General features: G+C 37.9%; 1 protein-coding gene across 3 annotated transcripts in view; it reads right to left on the reverse strand.

Annotated features, from left to right (window-relative positions):
- The window catches only part of nphp4 (nephronophthisis 4), a 208,299-nt gene that overhangs the window by 38,265 nt on the left and 148,740 nt on the right, over positions 1-21,294 (reverse strand). For all 3 annotated transcript variants that reach the window (XM_053503110.1, XM_053503109.1, XM_053503111.1), the window contains exons 15-17: positions 15,361-15,539; positions 9,916-10,076; positions 1,169-1,349 (exon numbers count right to left, since the gene is read on the reverse strand). In XM_053503110.1, coding sequence (XP_053359085.1) covers positions 1,169-1,349; positions 9,916-10,076; positions 15,361-15,539 — 521 coding nt within the window. The remainder of the gene's footprint in view (positions 1-1,168; positions 1,350-9,915; positions 10,077-15,360; positions 15,540-21,294) is intronic.

The raw sequence follows: 21,294 nt of genomic DNA on the forward strand, positions 1-21,294 counted from the left end.
CCCAGGCCTCCTGTGACCCTGTACAGGATAAGCGGTATAGAAATGTAAGTGAGTAAAACAATCAGTATAGTGTAACACATACAGAACTTAGTTTGCCATCCCGGTTTTAAAAACACCTTATTATCCCCTTACGATTAATTTAACTGAATTGGTTGTCCAATTTAGTAATTAGCTATCTGTCCAACCACCAAATATTTGCCTACTTGAAATTAAGGGTTGCTAGGAAAATGTATCTTATAACATATGGCGTACAGTATGTGGTAGGTGCACTAAATAAAATATTCAAACAGCGTAGGCGCACATATACAATTATGCATCTTAGTGTGTAAATGTAATAAAAAAATCAACTGTGTCTCTCAGGTTTCTCTCTGTCTCAGTTTACCAACATAAAACATAGAAGCCATAGGATGTGGTGCACTGCGCTTGATGTGGCGTGTGATGCATTAGCCATGTTATTTTCAGTTACTGCTTTGTCCTGGTCAGGGTCACTGTGATGGAACCAACAAGATGTGTCAGAAAGTAATGAAACAAAAACAATGACTGCTGAAGGGGACAAAATTGGTCTGGAGTATTTGAGGGAGTAAGTGGTACTGTATTGGTAAAATGTATGTGGAAGCTCCCAAAATAATAAATCATTTCTGTTGAAGTAGGTAAGATTTTTAGAAACATATATGCCAGATTAAGGAGACTGATTGAGAGCTTGTCAGAACACCAGTGGTTTCTTTCTGTTCAAGATATTCCAAACTGTTGTATTGGCAACACGCACTGCTTTTGCGACTGGTCTGATTGATTTGCTCCATTCCTCACCTTACTTTTTCCACAGGGTTAGCTCTCTGGTCTTCATGATGGTTTACCTTTTTCATTACTTGAAAAACAAGTTCTAAGCAGTTTAACAGATCTAGTTGTAAATATGAGGAAATGACAGATGACATTTTGGTCTATCATCTTATAATCATCTTTTGATCTAAAACCGAAATGTCAGCATACAGCCGAAAAAAACAAACAAACAAACAAAAAAAGTGCCTTGCTATTCCAATACGTTCAGAAAAGACAGTGCATGCCTAAATCAGCTAAAACTTTAGCCTTGTACTGTTGTCGAAATCTAAAAAAAAAAAATGAAATATTAGTGCAAAAGAAAAAGATCACACTGAGACAGAACATAGCTTACCGATGTTGCCGAGTCGGATATGCAGCCTGCCTTTGACAACGGTGTAGACGCTCATGGCAGGCATGACTCTCTGCCCACCTGCATGCACTCTTGCCAAATTGGCATCCTGCAGGTACTCAGTGCTAATGACCTCCAGCTCATGAATCACTTGCACAGCAGCTCGGCCCTGACGCAACAGATGCTGCAAAACACAAAATGCAAAAGTCAGCATATTTTCAAATATTTTTCCCTTCACTGGTTTAACTAACGCATTCGACCCCTTTTTAATTCGATTTTTATCCTATACAATTTACTCCTTCGCTGATTCTATCTCCTGCACGCAAATAAATGCCAGATTTTTTTTAAGTGCGTTATACAGCTTACCGGACACTTCACTTGTTTTTTAATATTGCCTTTGTGCTTTGCGTTTGTAATATTTTATGTAGCACTAAAATTTAATAAAGATGATTATTACTGATAGAGGCACAACTCACAACAAGGGACTATATTCATTAAGCATCTCGGAAAAGTAATGCTGAATAGCAGACCAGCCATCTGGAAAAAGGTCCCAGTGGGCAGACAGGTCTGTACGCTGGCCATTCACAGCCAGAGAGAGAGGGAAAGAGAAAGAGAGAGAGAGGGGGGAAAAACAAGTGAGTGAGAACACTGTCTGGCTTCTCAGTCACAGCCTAATTAAGACAGTCTAGACCTTTGAAGCACTGGAAAAATCAATAGGTTGGGACAGTGTGACTGTACAAGTTTAAGCACACTTCACCATTGTACTTTTACAGTACATTGACAGATTGAACAGGGTGCCGATTAAAGAAATCAACATAATTAAGTTTAAGAATTGGTTCATTGCTTGTTTAATGCAAAATGAAGTTTTGCTGATTTAGGGTATTTTCATATTCCCTACTTGTGTTGGTTCATCCATTACTCTTTTATATTGAATGAGGGGGGCTAGTGTGATATGAACAATGTCGTTACTGCAGTTAGGTACTGTACAGTGTGATGCAGATACAGCACATGTTGAATGTTAATGTGTATTAATTAGGAGGTTGTTGTCCTCCTTAAAGTCCAAATAAGGTTTGCATAGTTGCTTTGATAAACCTAAATCATCACAAAGCAGAATCCAGCATCCACAATTTCCAGATACATTGGGATAAGTAGAAAAAGGAACAAGTGGAAAGGAATCAGTGTAGCTGCCGATCATGATTTAAGCAGCACTAAAGGTTAATGGTATACCAGTATACTAATCACTGGGGTTTGATCATCTGTTATTATCTGGACCTGCTTATTAATGGTTCATGCTCTAGTTGGATGGTTTTTATGCCTGAATGATTCATAGGACACTATGTGGCATAACAAACAAAAAGCTTTGCTTTAAAAATGTTCAGGAACAGGAACTTGACTGAAATCGAGAAACAAAAAACTTGATAAAAAAAAATGAAAGCCTATTCCTCAAGACTGCATTAAAAATACAAGAAAATTCTGTCTCTTTTGAAGAAGAAATGATGGGTGGCTCAATTACTTTTGCACAGTACTGTATGCAGGATTTATTCCCTACAGCACCCAAAGGACCCACTGCCAACCTGCTTGTGCCAGACACCATTGCACCCCTCAGATGTGAAGCCATTCCCCTGAAGGGTCAGAACCCTGAAGTAGTACCAGGGGAAAACCTAGGTGTTTTAATATTAATGGTTTTGATGTTATGTCTCATTAGTATATGGATCATAAAAGGCAAATTTTCTTCAGTGTGGCAGTAAGCGTAGTCTGGCTCTGAAGTGTACAATAAATCACCATCTTTATACAGTACAAGAGGAATAAGATGATGTATAAAATTCTCTAATTTTCCCCTCACTGACTGATTTTTTTTTTTTTTTAATCCTTGTGGAAAAACATGCTGTAAAGTGCCCTCTTGCTTTCTCACAGGGGTTTCTAATTTATCCTTGCAGCCAAGCAAAGCTCACCTAAAGATGCCTTAAAGTCAAAAGCTAATTGAGCAATTGTACTAATAACTCATCCCATCTTACAGCATGAATGGGCAAATTGGTAGCCTATGGAGAACACGTAAAGCTTGACACCAACATAAACCTGAGCTCAGGATTAAAACAGGAGCCCCGGAGCTGTGAGGCAGTAACGCTACCCTGGGACATTAACAGGAGGGGATAAAGACCACAGCGATATAAAGTCACCGCCTCGCAGGGTTTCAAGTAATGCACACAATTACCTTATTATACTTTTGTATTCAGTTACATTAGGTGTCACTTTTGGCTAGTCAATGAGACATTTGGAGAAGAACAGCATGGGACTGGGCTGCATGTTGTAGCTTTAAGATGTCCAGTGAGATGGTAATTGATTTGTCCACCCCTGGGATTTTCAGAGCCTTAGTAATGTTTACAACACATACCAGCAGTAGTTCAGAATTCTTCTCCTTTATGTTCTCATTTCTTCTGTTTCACTGGCCAATTTAGTGTTGAAGGTTTCATAATTCTTCATTGATTGCACATTCCACCAGTAAGAGCAGAGTGTGAAGGTTCAATTAGCAGAGTAAAAGCACAGTTTCGCTTAAAATATTGCAATGCACAGAACATTGTGTGACAGAGTTTAAAAGAGGACAAATTGTTGGTGCGTGTCTCGCTGGCACATCTGTGACCAAGACAGCAAGTCTTCGTGATGTATCAAGAGCCACGGTATTCATGGTAGTGTCAGAATACCACCAAGAAGGATGAACCACATCCAACAGGAGCAACAGGAGTGTGGACGCAAGAGGAAGCTGTCTGAAACGTATGCCCGGAGCTAACCCCGGATTGTATTCAAAAAACTTTAAACCACCCAACTCACTGCAGAATTAAATTTGCACCTCAACTCTCTTGTTTCCGCCAAAACTGTTCAACAGGAGCTCCATAGGGGCAATGTACATGGACGGGCTGCTATAGCCAAACCTTTGGTCACTCGTGCCAATGCCAAACGTTGGTTTCAATGGTGCCAGCAGCGAAAATCTTGGGCTGTGGACAATGTGAGACATGTATTGTTCAGTGATAAGTCCACCTTCACTGTCTTTCCCACATCTGGGAGGGTTACAGTGTGGAGAAGCCCCAAAGAAGCGTACCACCCAGACTGTTGCACGCCCATGGGGAAGGATCAGTGATGGTTTGGGCTGCAATATCATGGCATTCCCTAGGCCCAATGTTCCCTAGGCCCAACATTGTATCCTGAAGGCATTGCCGTGTATCAGGATAATAATGCACCAATACACACATTAAGACTGGTGGCAGAGTGGTTTGATAAACATAAAAGTGAAGTTGAACATCTCCCTTGGCCTGCACAGTCACCAGATCTAAATATAATTGAACCACTTTGGGGTGTTTTGGAGGAGTGAGTCAGGAAACGTTTTTTCTTCCACCAGCATCACATAGTTACCTGGCCACTATTCTGCAAGAAGGATAGCTTAAAATCCCTCTGGCCACTGATCAGGACTTGAACCTTCCAGAAGGACAACCATCTCTGCAGCAATCCACTAATCAGGCCCATATGGTACAGTAGAGTGGCCAGAGAGTCTCATTAGACCAGAGAATTTTGTTTCTCATGGTCTGAGAGTCCTTCAGGTGCCTTTTACTAAGGAGTGGATTGCTGCAGAGATGGTTGTATTCTGGAAGGTTCTCCTCTCTCCACAGAGGACCTCTGGAACTCTAACAGAGTGACCATCGGTTTCTTGGTCACCTCCCTGACTAAGGCTACGTTTACACTGTCAGCTAAATGTGACCCAATTCCGCAAAATTCTTATGTCATTATGGGATGTTGCCAAAAATTGAAAAAAATGAATTTAATCCATTTTAGAATAAGACTGTGACATAACAAAATGTGGAAAAAGTGATGCGCTGTGAATACTTTCCAGATGCACTGTATATATATATATATATACTACTGTTCAAAAGTTTTAGAACACTTGCAAATTTCTTTGTTTTTGTTTAGTGATTTATTTTCTACATTCTACAACAATACTGGGGATTTCAAAACTATAAAATAACTTGTAGGTAATTACGTAACAACAAGAAAAAACACAGTTAGTTGTTATTATAGTTGTTACAGAGGTCAGCCTTTCTGTAATAGTTCTTGCAAGAACAGTATTGTCAAGTGCATTTGCACAATCCATCAAGCACCATAATGAAACTGGCTCTCATGAAGGCCATCCCAGGAGGGCGAGACCAAAACCTACCTCTGCCGCAGACGAGAAGTTCATTTAGAGTTATCAGCCTGAAAAATGATCAATTAACAGCACCTCAGATTAGAGGCGTTATGAAGTCTTTACAGAGCATAAGTAGCAGAAACATCTCACCATTAACTGTTCAAAGGAGATTTGCATTTTTTGGACGCCTTTAGCATTCCTTTACAATGTAGAAAGAAATAAAAATCAGGAACCATCATGGAGTAAGAAAGTGTTCTAAAACTTTTGAACGGTTGTGTATATAGGTTTGTATTATGCTTGTTCTTTGTTTAATATAAAACTGTCCCGTCCAAGAAATCCGATTGGATGAGAGGCATTTCACAAAGTGTGGAGATAGACAGTAAGAGCACTAGGGCATTTAACGTTTATACAGTAGTTATGGCCCGGAAATTAACATAGGTGATATACTTAAGTGGAATGAGAATGAGACTTTAGCTGAGATTTAGAGGACTGTTCACCACTTTCATGGATTATTCTCCTCATCTTTTGGCTACCGGCTAAGAAGAATTTAAAACTACTTCAAAAATGTTTAGGTTGTTGTATGACATTACAAAAACTTGAGCTGTCTTTATGCATGGTCATTAATGATTGATGATTATGATCATATACAGTAGTTTTTTTATTGTGTTATCATGCTCATGTTTTTTTTATATACACTTGTGACAGTGAAAATGATCAGCCACCTTTTTGCAAATGCAAACAAGCAGGCAAGATACAGACAGCCCATCACTTTCATGAAACTTTTGCCTGTCAGTTAACTATATTCTGAATAAACTAAAAAAATTTTTTTGTAGCACTTCCCTCTATAACATACCTGACTGAAAGGCTGATTATGCGGGTCTTTTTCTTCTCTGGGGTGAATTACAGCATTATTCATTATCATTCACGCCTCCTCGCATATGGCCTTTCTAAACACAAAATGTCTTAGAAAATGTAAATAAAGATATTGTTTTCTGTGAGAGAGTGAGCAGGATGATTGTCATATCATTTTAAAGCAAGGCTGCAAGATCCAGTTCACAAAAGTCTTGTACACAAATGTTATGAACGAGTTTGTGGCCTTATTTCTGTGACTTATTTTTTCATTGTTTTCAATAAGCATGCAGAACTGTCATTTCCTTCGAAATACAAACATGTACATACCTGCTGCTCACATATTACTGTAGCCCAGTTTGTGCTGAATACAGTGTAATTAAACTTTTACCATTTATATGATTATAAGTAACTGAAAAAAAAAACAGATGTCAGGACATGTAAGAACTTCTTTAGGGCCCCAAAAGACCTGCAGACTCTTAAGAGGTTTAATTACATTAACACACAGGCGTTGGCGGTGCACGATACCTGATTCAATGAACAAACAAATCATAATCTGTTTATAATAAATGAAGCTTATGGAACTGTTGTATAAAAGCAATATCACTGTCACAGGAATTAGGCACGGCTGGTGAGCTATCGCTGTTAATAAAACACAGGGGGTGTAGCTCGGGGTCTGTCTATTGGGTTGCTGAGGACATTACTAAAGCGATGTAAGCGTGACGCACTAGGCCCACTCTGCCTACTGCCCACCACTCACTAGGCTGTGCCCGCATGCCAGCGAGGCACTGCCAACCAGACCTGCACGTGCACATTCATTCCTTCCCTTTCTTTCCATCCTCCCTCCTTTAACCCTTTTGTTCCTTATTTATCCTAAATAAATTACCCTTTTTTCCCCATAAGACCTCGTCTCGTGTTCGTTCTTTATGGTGCTGGTTGTGCAAAAAGGGTCGAACCCGTTACAATCACACTCAAGGACTTGGTGTGGTCTTTTGTAATCACCATGGCTTTCGGGACCAAGGTCGTCTTCATGCCTACAACTACATTACAGCCAAGCTGATATCCAGTACAACAATGTTTGTAGAGAATTTATTACAATTGTAGGATTACTACATTAAATCTGCACATTAGTGGTTTATTACATTTGCGGGCCAATTATTACATTGGCGGGTGTTACCTATGCCTTTAGAAATGGCTGCTAGAATCGTATTTATGTTTAATATGCCCAGCCCTTTTTTCTAATGGAAAGATTAAAGTAAAATAAAATAATCTAACTATTGGTCACATGTACCTTACAGCACAGTAATTTTATTTATTTATTTTGCATATTCCAGTTTGGAGCCAGAGTCAGAGCACAGTGTCAGCCCTGGAGCAGATAGGGTTAAAAGCGGTACTCAAGGGCTCAACAGTGGCAACTTGGCGTTGCTGAGGCTTGAACCCTTGACTGTCTGATCAATAACCCACTGACTCACAGCCTTAACTGATTAAGCCATATTATATAGTTGTCTGTGTTAAATGTTTCCTATCAGGTCATGTGTCAAAGCAATGCTTAGAAAATAACAGTATAATTCACATCACATGTTATTTTAAGTCATAAAAACAATCCTTAACATGTTTTAAAGGATTCTTTCTGATCTTCGTGACTTACCCTAGCTGCTGACTAGACACTTGGAACACAGCACACAAGCAAACCAAGATAAGTGCAATTGCAACAAGCTGTCCACATGTACTGTACAGCTAGGGCACAAAAGCCACAATCTGATGACAAGAGGCTAAAGGCGTATCAGAAGTTTGATCAGCCTTTGCGTGTTTCCTGAAAAGGTCACCGTGTCTGTTAGGTGCTGTCATTTCGACAGCATGGACACAGAGGTGTTTTACTTTTGTTCTGTTATTCAGCATCTGCTGCTTAACATGTGCCTACTGCACAGGATGCCAGCACTGGGCACGCAGCCAAGCAGAGTAGTCATGGACTAAAAGTCTGGGAGTGTTACCTAAGAGAGCTGTTTAAATCCATTACCCAGAGTACTCAAATCCATATCTCATTAATTCTACAGCAGTTTGCTCTCCCTGCTCACCTGGACAAAGAAGAAGAATAAAACATTCATAGCACCCAGGGACAGGAAAGTAGGCAGTGTTCAGGATAGTTTACAGTAACAACCAGTTGCAGGATGGGAACGGGAGGTACTCCCAGATACCAGATTAGCCCTACTCTGCTTTTAGTGATGTGTAGTGAGACAGTTAAAGAGTCTTGAGTGTATTTCCTGACCTGGAATGGGATCTGAAACCATGATCGCTTTAGGAAAATTCTTTTGACACATATATGTATAATTGTATAATTTTTTTGTTTTGTTTTTGTTATCTGTGGTTAAGGCTTCAGAGAGCTGCTTTTGTAACATCCATGGTTTTTAAAACGCCAGAAAAATCTCAACTGTCCATTACAACAAGGGATGGGTTATTAGATAAGTAGTTATGGGTGAAAGCACAGTTTTATTGGATGTTTTTCCAAATAAAACGGCTGCACTGCAACTGAGATCAGAAGCTTTCAATAGACCCCTCTAGGGACATTATACTCTCTAATAAGAACGCTGTAAAAAGTCACATCTAAGCAAGTAAGATTATCTTGAAAATAGTTAAATTACCTGCACCAAAATTATAAAATTATAAGAAACAAAATATAAGATTATCAATCTTATTTCTTATCAAATTTTCAGAAAATTATAAACAAAATTGTCTTGTTCTATTGTCTATCGTAATCTTGCAGATTTCTTTTATAGTTTTAGGAATTTATTTTTCGAAAGAAGTAACATTCTCTGCCAATAGAACAAGAAACTTTAGCTTACAATTTTTCATAAAAATTGACTTGAAATAAACTTATATTTGAAATGTTGCTTACTTAATTAAAAAAAGTATAGATAACTTTGCAAGATTCAAGATCATTTAATATATTTCTTAAGTGTAAACCTATTATTCAAGTTTGCTTTAATTTTTAATTTTTTTTTTTTTTTTTTACAGTTAGGCTTACACATTGACAGATTTTTTATTTTACCTAATAAAATAAATACCTGATTGATGTAACCTTGCCCATGTCTATAATAATAATAATAATAATAATAATAATAATAATAATAATTATTATTATTGTTTTGTTGCAATTTCCTTTAGCTGCTCTCATGTAATGTCCCTTTAAAACATACTACTGTGTTTGAAGGAGAACTCGGAGGAGCATTTTAACAGTACAAACCTTTTCAATGAACTATGAGGGCAAAACAACAAACAATCATGGGGTCACACGCCCAGCACTAGTATAATTATTATTAGCTTTTCCACAACTACAATACAGTACATATAAGTCTGCATGCTCTTTTAAAGAGAAGGCTTCAGTACTGTGCCCTTTTCCGGCCTGATGCTGATATCAGTACAATTTGTCTAACGCAGTCATATTTTATGCTAAAATTCATTTTAAACATATCACTGTTTCTCCTAGCCCTTAGGACCACTCACCCATTCAGCTCCATGCTCAACTCGACTGTAACTCAGTTGTATGTCACTTTGAATAAAACCATCTGCCAAATGAATAAATGCAAATGATGTTGGAAATGGAGCTCTGAGTCACATGTCCTCAGAGGAAATGACTGGCCACCTGTCGCTCGCTAATGTGAACACGGTTTGAGCTGTGTTAGTCCAATTCTGAACAGTGGCTTAGCGTGTCTCAGGTGTACAAGTGGCGAACCTTCAGCTGAACAGCAGCAGAGCCGATGAGCAGCAGCGAGTCGCTGTCCCACACGTCTATGTGCAGTGTGTGCAGAGCCAGGTAGCGGAGGAACCATATACGCTCCCCAGGCTTTAGCAGGGCAGGATCCACGCGATACTGCAACTGCAGCCCAGGTGGACCTGAAACACACACACACACACACACACATACACACACACACACACACACACACACACACACAGGTAAATAAGAAAAAAAAGCAAAGTATAAAAAGTATAACCGCATTTACAAATTTACAAAAGTTCCCAAACTATAATATTATAAAAGATTATAAATTCACAGTGAAGGAGAATATGTTTAAAAGAATGAATGCAATAATTGTGTCTGCATTATACTGTTGTATTAAATCCCTGCATGGTCTATAGCTTGTTTATGAATGTATAATAGTAGAGCACACACTGATTATAATAAGGAGTGTCATGGTAACTGAAATACTGTAAAATCATGGGTTATAAATATTTATTCGTTAACACTTCCTAAGTTATTTTTTTTTAAATCACCATATTGGGCTGTTCAAACAATAGCAAACATAGCATGCATTAAAACATGATAAGCTACAGCAAGTGAAGAATAATGCTGACTGCCAAGTCTGTCAACAGAAATTACAGCACCTAAAAATGCTTTTACTACAGCACTGTGCATTTATTAATTTTAAAGAAAGCATTTTACAGCAGTGGAGCAGTAAGCAGATTTGAGAGGAAAAAGACATACGGCTTATTTAAAATATCACCTGTCACCTGCTTATTTCAAATATTGGGCAAAAGTGAAGCATGGCAAACATTATTCTTTTGTTAGATGATATTAAAATACAAATAAAAATGCACTTTTTCTGTGCAGTACGTACATAATATATAACAAGAGTTTAGCAACTGGCACAAAAAAGTTGACTGCAGACTGCCATTTCAGAAGGGTCAAATTATTGTGCATTAAGCAAGAAAAACAAGCAAATTTTAATTTTATTTAATTATGAAACTGGGTTAATAACCCTTCTACACATTATCAACCCCCAATTAGGAAAGAGCTGCACTGTCAACGTTGTCCAACTTTGTGGAAAAAAAATAATGAACACAGATTACTTAAACACTTAAAAAGTTGCAGGGTGGCCTCAGAGTGGCGCAGTGGTAAAGTGCTCGCCCTATCATCCGGAGATCACTGGTTCGAACCCTGGGTCATGCTGTTTTCCTCTCACAGCCGGAGGCACAGAGAGAGCTGATTGGCCGAGCTCTCTCCGGGGGGAGGGATGAGAGGTACTTGCGCTCCCACATTAAGAAAATTCTGGGAATAAAAAGCTGTTTGGACTGGGAATAAACAGCAGTTTGGACTGGGAATAAACAGCAGTTTGGACTGGGAATAAACAGCAGTTTGGACTGGGAATAAACAGCAGTTTGGACTGGGAATAAACAGCAGTTTGGACTGGGAATAAACAGCAGTTTGGACTGGGAATAAACAGCAGTTTGGACTGGGAATAAACAGCAGTTTGGACTGGGAATAAACAGCTGTTTGGACTAGGACTCACAGGTTTCAATTGGGACTGAACAGCTGTTAAGTGTGGGACTTTTTTTTTTTTTTGGCCAAACAGTTTATGCTGCCAATATTTTGCTTAACTATTGAGATTGTAGTGGAACCACACATATCACTGCAACTTTGGGTTAATTTAAGAACAGGGCTTCGATGGCACGTGTCAAACAAATCCTGCAGCGGCATTTAATTTGGGCTGTCTAACCTTGAAATTTTTTTTAAATAATAAAATAATGAAACACGTAATAGAGTACACTACTGCTCAACAGTGTCACACTATCCAATAGTAGCAGATCCATAGTAATGCCAACAGTAGAGGAGTTAATTACTTTAACCCAGCATATAGACTGTATGAGCAAAAAATAAATAAGTTGTCATTTCAGAAGTGTCAACATTTTTTTCTAAATACATACAAATAAAAAATAAATGCAGAATTGAAATAATAACCTTAACACATTTTCTTTTAAACCGGATTGTTCTAAATTATAAAAGTAATATAAGAAATAGAAAGGAAAAAATAATCATGAACGAGGATCATTTAAATACTTGGTAAAATTGCTTCATAAATAAGTAATAGTGAAAGTGAAATAGTAAAAGTAAGAGCATTTCCACATGTACAACACACCAAGAACTCAAAGGATTGAGACTAAACAACTCCCTGTCCGTAAAGAAGCCGCTAATTAGTGAGAACTAATCAGACCAAAAGGCTTCAATTTGCTAGAGAGCATAAGGATTGGTCTTGGTCTGATGAGTTGGGATCGACAATACAATAATGCATTATTTGTGTTAATACTGTTTCATGTAAATCATGGCTTTGGTGTAATGTCATAAGCCTTCTGTGTAAACTGTATGAGCTTATGTCAATTAGACACACTTAAACATGACTCACACATAACACCTGACCCATAACAGTGAGCTGACTTCTAAATAATCACTTACTTAAAAGGCAAAAAGGTTTTACAGACAGTCAGGATCAAATCCTCCAGGGCTCAGGTGTAACCCGGTGGAGCTGTAAAAATGGCCTCCTACACACATTCACATTCTTTACATTCCTCTCTGTCTTGACTAATCTACAGCTGAGTATTTCAACCGGCTGAGTGGGCGCAAGATCTATCCTCGCTGCCCTCATTGCTGCTGCCACCAATAACACGCAATCTATAGCAGTAATATGTGTTTTTATAGCTTGTATCCCATCCACATACAAAGGGCAAGTGAGAGCACAGGAAACAAATGACGCCGAATATGAAGCTCCAACAGTTCAATTTCAGTGCATTTGCTTTTTCTGGTCCCTCTCTTTTTATCCCTCTCTGTCTATGTCCTCCATGTTCTATCCCTTCTCTTCCTGCCTGTCTTGTTTCTCCATTCCCCCTCACTGTTCGCACCATTAACTCTCCCAGCGGGCACACAGAGGGCTGCTGGGATGACAACGCAGAGCTGCACACGGTCCCAGCTAGACACTGAGTCAAAGATGAGAAGAGTAGAAGAGGTGGTGAAGAAAGCTTCATGTACTGTACATCCGAGAGTGTAAATGGATACAGAACTTCTGCCTTCTGAGCAGCAAATGTTCATAAGAGCTTTTTTGATCATCAGGGAAGGGTCCATAAAGAATGAATCTGCTTAAGAAGTAGATCAATCAGCCGTCCAGCTGTCTTATGACGAGCAGATTATGCATCAGGTTTTAGCTGCCCAGAAAGCAAGTAGGTTCAGTAGGCTGCCAATGGAGCAGTCATCAGCATTTTTTCATGTGACACATAAAGCCAGCCAAATGCAGCTTTCCTAATGGATTGTCATACTGTGACACAGGGAAGTGTAACACACTCAGGAGCACTGAGCTCTATCTGCTCTCTTCTGCATACATGAACTCAGGGACACCAGGGATTGGCTAGTGCTGCTATGATTGACAGGGGAGAAAAAGAAAGAGAGAGAGAGAGAGAAAGAGAGAGAGATTTGCTTTATTATTGAAGGCAAAACCAGGCTGTGCTCCATAAGCAAGTTTTTCCGACGAGTCTGATGACCGCCTACAGCTCAAAAACACCCACTACATTCCCATAAACGGCACGGACAATTTATCAAATTGCTCAAATGTGGGATGTCAGTAAACCAGGCCTTGTCAGTGTATGCACAGAAATTGTCACATTTTACTTTAAGGAGGCAGATTTGTGGCTGACATTATAACGGGTTATGATGAAATACAAAGAAACTTTTTGTCTAAAATAAAGCAATACAGATACCATAGGTATTATGGAAATACAACAGGTAGGCGAGATTGATGAATAATGCTTCAGACTTTAAATAAACGCTTGGAGATACATCCAAATATTGCATGCTCGTCTGAAAACGTGAGGAATAATAGTGGGAGCCTTTATATTTCTGAAAAAAAAAGTCTCCCTGAAACACGCCTACAACAAACCAGCCATGCATACTAATGTGTTTTCTAACTGATGCCAAAAATGTCCTTGTGAAAGGAGCCTAACCACACACACGTACACGCACACACAGTATATATGCACTTTCTGCCCATCACTGCCCATTCATTATTACAAAAGGTTGAAGTACCAAATTCATCTGTGACAGCTGGCCAAACACACATTATGCCGCCTAATGACTAAGGAAGAACAAAAGTAGAGCTCTACCGTAGCCTTGTTGAGGTAAGGGTCACAGTTAGTGCAAATAAATGGCGGACACACGAAGAGAGGCTAATGAGTGCTTCTGGCAGGAGAACAAGCCCACCGTGCCAGCTTGGATGTCTCACTAACAACAAGAGCATCACTGAGTCATTCCAGCTTCAGTTCTTTTCACACGCTTCTGCAGGTTCAGTACGTTTGAGAAGTGATCCTTAAAAATAAAAGCTCAGAGACATCAGTTTACCTTTAAAAAAAAACAACAATAAAAAAACAGAACTTCTACAGAAATATTGCTTGTGTGGGATAAACTTGAAGTGAACTCGTGTAGGGGTTTTAGGTAGTTTGAGAGACCTCTGATGCTATTAAGCACGGATGGCTGTTTTCTAAAACTTACTGCCAAGAAACACAGTGACCGCACTCTCATTATCTTTTGCCACATGTTCCACTCCACTACATGCACTTAATGTTCACTTGAACAGGAACACCTGTATCTGTAATTTACCTCCTTTAACCCTTTAAAACCGACAAAAGTACAGGCGATTCTGTTTGAATATCCCAACTTAACTGCTAGTAGAATCTTAACTAAAATATAGCAACTAATTCTTCTTGGATACAAAATCAGAGTATTTCCACATACATCCAACATATTCCTGTGACATACAGTACATGTGTGCATTGCGTGTCCTGTTTCACACATTCCACAGTCTCAACGTGCAAAATACTGTATACATCACCATTATTCAATTTATTTTGTGTTTGCATGTCACTAACGTGTTTATCACGTGTAAGTGATGTCACAAGCATACAATAGTGAGTGTTTATGCAATCAAGCATTTCCAACCAAAACACTAAAATGCATTGTGCGTCCTTTCACACAGTATTTATTGATTCGAGGTGTGCTTATTCGCCATCACAGTGCATGCAGTAGAAATGTGGGTTGTGAGCACATGCTACTGTGCTTGACGAGTGCGGTGATGTCATGAACACATTATGTTCATTCTTTACTCTCTCTTTCTCTCTCCCTCACACACACAAACATTGCATGCATAAATGAAACGTTGCCCCTCCCTCAGCTCCAAGCTCACGGCCTTCACTGTTACTGTCAATCGGTATTAAGACCTCAGTCCATACAGTATTAGATTATATACAACAGCTCCAATACCACCATATTTGGTTCTAAGAAGCATTACTTACATTTATCCAATGAAGATCTAATGAGCAGAATTTAAAGATTAAATAATAACAAGTATGAGGATCTTACCTGATCCAACGCTGCCATCCTTGTTTATAACATAAAAAATGCAGGGATGGTCAGGCCTTGAACTGGCATCAGATGCCACAAGCTTAAGCCGCTGTGTGGTGACAGGAGGAAAGCGATAAAGCTGAAAGGTAAAATGCACCGTTCTTGGCCATTCCATGTTCACACCTGCCTGATGAACCCTGGGAAATAAGGAATTCTGGTAAGTAAGAATACACAACCAACTATTATTATATTAAAAAAAATAAATACATTCTTTTGATGTTTTTCCCCACTTACACTATATGGCCAATCACACCTGACTATAACACCTACGTATGAGCATAATTGTACAGAACGTTATTATCTGTAATAGTTTTAGAAATCCGGTGTAAAAGAACGCAAATGGTTCTGACTTCAACTACAATGAAGACCTTTAAGATAAACTTGAATGTCGACCGTTTATTAAAGGCCCTCTGACCTGACTTATTCTCTGAGGCTGACTGTACTGTACACAAATCCCCATAGCCACACTACAAAATCTAGTAGACAGCCTGGCCAGAAGAGTGGAGTTTATTACTGTAAAAGTGGGACAAAATCTGGAATGGGATGTTCAATAAGCACACCATTTAGGTTGTAAAACTGGTGGATTGGACAAGCATTTATAATTGCCTAGCTGGTTAAACAATCAGAAACAAACAAACTCTATTATTTGACTGAAAAGTTTCCAAGCATCACACCTCAATCACTTACAATGTATAATAATCTTGTTCTAATACGTCACTGTGGCTATAGTAACAACTCATTCCCATGGACTTCTATGGCAAATGTTCCACATATTTCAAGCATATAAATACAAAGAGAAAATATTACACCTTGATGTGAGGAAAATGTCTGTAAGAACATATTGAAAGATATTTAACAAAGGGATATTTTCAAAACTGTCTCCAAACTATGGAGTCTTTCTCTCTTTAACACTGTCCTGTCTTATCAACCTTTAGAAAAAGGTTATAATAAGATTATATCAGAAATTTACTTGTAGTGTGAACATTCCACAAAATTTCAATATGATAATAAATACTTTTGACAGACATGTGTAATTTATAACACACACACAAAAAACAAACACAGAAATAAAGCCTATATGTTTCCTCGGGCTTGGCCAAATACACCTGTAAAAACCCTATTAAAATTCCTTTAGTAGTTTTTACATGATGCGTGCACAAACAAATAGATAAACAGTCAGACAAAAATTTCAAAAACCATCCTAATGTGCTCTATTACTAATCTTACACCGCCTAAATTATACACAAACGCCAACTTTACAGTTTTATTATGCATATAGATTTTTTTTTATTGCAACGTCCCAAAGTGTTTTAATCCATTATCAATGAAAAACAAATTGTAATGCTAGATGATGGGCACAGAAGCTAAATGGTCATTGAATTCGCCAGAAGCTGTGACGATTTATGAAACTGTAAGTGCGGAGGCTTTCATCACAAATAAAAATTCCCTTCTTTATGGAGGTCACTAAAATTCCCACATTCCAGTGTGACATACTATTTATGATCTCATAATTCTGTCAGAATGACTGAGTAAATTATAACTGAAGTTTAAACCATGTGGTGCCTCAGCAATTCCAGGACACAAGATGGATTGTTTTCTTGCAAATGTACTGCTCCTTGGCCTTTAGCTGTCCCGGGAAAGAAAAATCAATATAAATACAGTTAGGTGTGATTTGTTGAAGTGTGCTTCCCCCCCCCTGGATCTGTTACCCAAAAAATGACTCAACATAATGAAAATTAATTATGTCCATCATGATCCAGCAGCACTTTATATAACTAATGGTCCCTCAGCCTTGTGTTCTTTTCATCGCCATATGGCCTTGCAGCCATGAATGTTCCACCTGGATCCACCTCCTAAGACCAACTAAATATATAAATAAAAGAAGTGGAGAAAAATAAATTAATCAATGACTGCAGTGACATTTCTGAGCTGAGAGGGCTAAAGAGCATCTCTCTATTAGACAGAATAAATTAGAACAAAGAGACAGATTAAGGAGGGATGATTGCTTTCTTTGCCTTCTCTGGGAAGATTAGCAATCTATCACTTACCATTAGATAAAGCCAGAGAATTGAACACAATCACCAAATACAAGTTTATGCGTACACACACACTCTGCCTCAAAAATTTACATATTATTCACTCTGAATGTGGTTTGACCTCTGAGCCAATCAAACAGATTGGATTCATCCATTATGGCAATCTGTTTTACAGCAAGCTTCTCTTATTCTCAATTATATCACAGTGACGTTGGACTCCTGAATCTGGCATTGATTTATTTTCTACATCAGCAGCTATGACACATGCAAGGCAAACCAAGGGTTTATTTTAATCTGCTCATTATAGTACATAATATCACAGCATGGATAAATTTTTGAAACGGATTGTTCAGACTATGGAGTTTAATTTTCTATACCCACAGACCTCATTACTGTATCTATGGCTACAACACGATAGGCTAATGTTAATGTTAATGTGTTTGCTCTAATGGTTACTCATTCTATACTGAACTTGAACAGGTGTTCATTTACGTTAATATGGTATTATTATCCTGGCCGATGTGTGTAAGAAGAATGAAACACTTTAAATTTTGCTGTTATCTTTTATGACTCATTTATTGATTCTAAAAACATTACCTTCTGGACAAAAAGCAGAATATCTAAATCAGAGCATTTTCTAACCCTGGCATAAATTACCACTTTAAGGTAAGGATATGCATAGCCTTTAAGAAGAAAATGTGATTATGGCACAAAGTGAAGCTGATATCATTAGATATCATTAGATGTCACCCAAATGAGGATGGGTTTCCTGTTAAGTTCCCATGTTTCCTCTCAAGGTTTCTTCCTATTGTCATCTCAGGAATATTTTTCCTTGCTACAGTCACTCTCCGCTTGCTCATCAGGGACAATCTGCTAACTATGATTTATACTGTACATATTTCCTAAAACACGTATATATACAGAAATATATATATATATATATATATATATATATATATATATATATATATATATATATATATATATATGTGTGTGTGTGTGTGTGTGTGTGTGTGTGTGTGTGTGTGTGTGTGTGCCCTGTAATGCACTGGCACCCCGTCTGGGGCGGACCCCGCCTTGTGCCATAAGTCTTCTGGGATTGGCACCAGGCCCACCACCCAGAAACCCTGAACACAGTATAAGTGGTATAGACATTGAGTAAGTGAAATTAATTGAATTGAATTGATGCTCTATTCGTTTGAACATTTCATATTACCAATATAGCAAACTGCCCTAGTAGATATTTGTACTACCTTTTCTTTACAGAATTTCTTCACTGTAACCTTATGGCACCAGGTATGTACTGTGCAAAGGTCTTAGGAATCATGTGTTGTTGTTAATACAAAATTGGTTATACTTAAATAAAAAAATTATTCCAAACAACAGTAGTCCAGATTTTTTTTTTTTTTATCTTACAAAAAAATATCGGTAGATCAGCACATTAAACATTGTGTAAAAGCTTCTGGGTTTTGCATTCATGAACAAAAGAAGCAGGTGTTTCAAAGGCCGTAGAAAGACTGCTGATTCAGCAGGATCTTTCGTTAAAATTAAGCAGCTAATTTCCTTAAAAAATTGTACCTGAGACTATTTTTTTATCAAAGCATCATCACACCGATTACAGTTTTTCGCTTTTTATAGTAGTAAATATGTTTTGCTCAATAGCAGATATGTGCAGGTGCCTAAAGCCTCGCATAGTACTTTACATACAGTTGGATTATGCACAAACAGATGTTATACGGTGCATGTCTCAATTCTCTAAGAAGGTGGTGTCATCAGGTACGGAAGTGAAACTAAAACTACTCGGGCAGAAGCCAGATGATGCTGTAAACTTAACACCTTTGTAGTTAAAAAACTTATTTTTTTCTGAAATCATGCATTACTGTAAAATCTAGCCATCAAACCCTAGCGGATTTAAATAGTTTATTAGAAATGGCTTACAAAAAAAAGGAAATAAAAAGAAAGATTGCAAAATCCCACCCCAGGCTTATCTGCTTTCACAAAGCCCAGAGAAGAGCAATAAAACCAAATAAGGTCCTTTTCTTTCGTTTCTCATACTCCTGAAAAAGGCTAAAGAGAAAAAAGGGCATATGCTCATACATCACTTTATCATTTTTTTTGATATCTGGGAAATACTGTGATATTAAAAAAAAATCTTTGTCTTCATGTCCCCTCTACTATGCAAGCTGAGGTGATGATGGGTTTGTTAGTAAGAAAAAGAGAATCAAGGGCTAAAAACAGCCTGACATGCCAGCTGAGTGTTGATAGCTTGAGACTTACATAAAGAATGGAAAATCTTGTCACACTCTCTGAAAATTAAAGTTGTAAATATTTTCACAGGATAATTTTACTACCAGACACACCTGAGAATAGTTCTACATTGTAGGGACAGGCTTCAGGCCTGTGTCTTGTCAAGCAATGTACAAGCAGTGTAATAAATAGGTAATAATGATGTAATACACTATGTTGAATCATGTAGCCAGAATCTTTAAATCAAAATCATTCAATAGACAACTTCAGAAGTAAAATTAACCCTGGTTGGTAAAATATGTTGGTAATATATATGCCTGTGGCTCATGGAAATCCTTTTGTCTACTGTGAACATGCTAATGTGCTTTCTATCATCTGTGATTCCATCATCTGTCTATGGGTTTCGAGAAAACTAAGTCTTTGTTCTCCTCTGAACATGTTATCTGTGTTGTTTATCCCTGAACCCTTGTTTCAGATTAATGTGAGAAAAGGCATTTGGACAGAAAATTAAATACTTTGTCTCCATCCACTTATCCATCCATCTAAGAACCTCTGTCAGTCCAACTGAGGCCAAGGGTTTATTCTCATTTTTACGACTGTGGTAGGACCTCTGGTAAACAATCACATTTGTATTCACACATTACAGTGATTTGGAAACGCCAATTAGCCTAATCGGCATGTCTTTGGACTGTGGGAGAAAACCCACCAAGCATCGGGAAAACATGCAAACCCAGTACACGTACAGTAGACTCAGAGGTGGGAATTAAAAGAAGACCCTGGAAGCGCAAGGCCACAGTGCTAAGCAGTTAGCCATCGTGACGCCAAATAATCCGTCTATTCTGTGAATAAACCAGGGAGGCTTGTATGAGTATTGAGAAATAGCAGACACAACAGGCAATAATTCTTCATTCCTTTACTTTTAAAGTATTTCTATGTACATTTTTAAACTAAAAAGGAAATGTTTAACATCTTTAATATTTAGTGTTCAAGACGTTGCATAATTTCTAGGTCTCTGGTTCAAGGTAAGCAAATATGTGATATCGACGCAGCTTCGTAAAAAAAAAAGGTCAGATTTCACTCTTTTATTTTTCCATTAAAGAATGCATTCACATGACATGCTGATCAATTTGATCCAGCATGGATCATTTGGTTTTACACAAACCTGACATTAAATCACATGGTGTGAAATACCAAATGATAAGAAACTGTGAAATTGTTGTAAATATTAAAAAAAAAATTCTATTTTACACTCCAGTTGTTCCTTTGATATCAGTTGCAATAGACCCACAGTGTTTTGAGATATTCGTGTTTTAATTTTCCAGGTGAAAAATTATTCATCTTGTCCAATTTGTATTTAATGAAATGCGCTATAGAACTTGTCCCAACCTAGAAAATAAACTGTGTAGGAAAAATCTCTGTAGGGCAGCAAATAAGCATCAAAAACATGAGTCAATTGTGTAGCTGTACAGTTGTACAGCTTCTCCCATGCTGTTCCTGCAGTTTATGAATGTCTTAAGGATATAAATAGCTTTAGCTTCAAGCTTTATATATATATATATATATATATATATATATATATATATATATATATATATATAATATCCCCTGC

This window comes from Clarias gariepinus, chromosome 9 (genome assembly GCF_024256425.1).
Source record: "Clarias gariepinus isolate MV-2021 ecotype Netherlands chromosome 9, CGAR_prim_01v2, whole genome shotgun sequence".
NCBI classification, from domain to species: Eukaryota; Metazoa; Chordata; class Actinopteri; order Siluriformes; family Clariidae; genus Clarias; species Clarias gariepinus.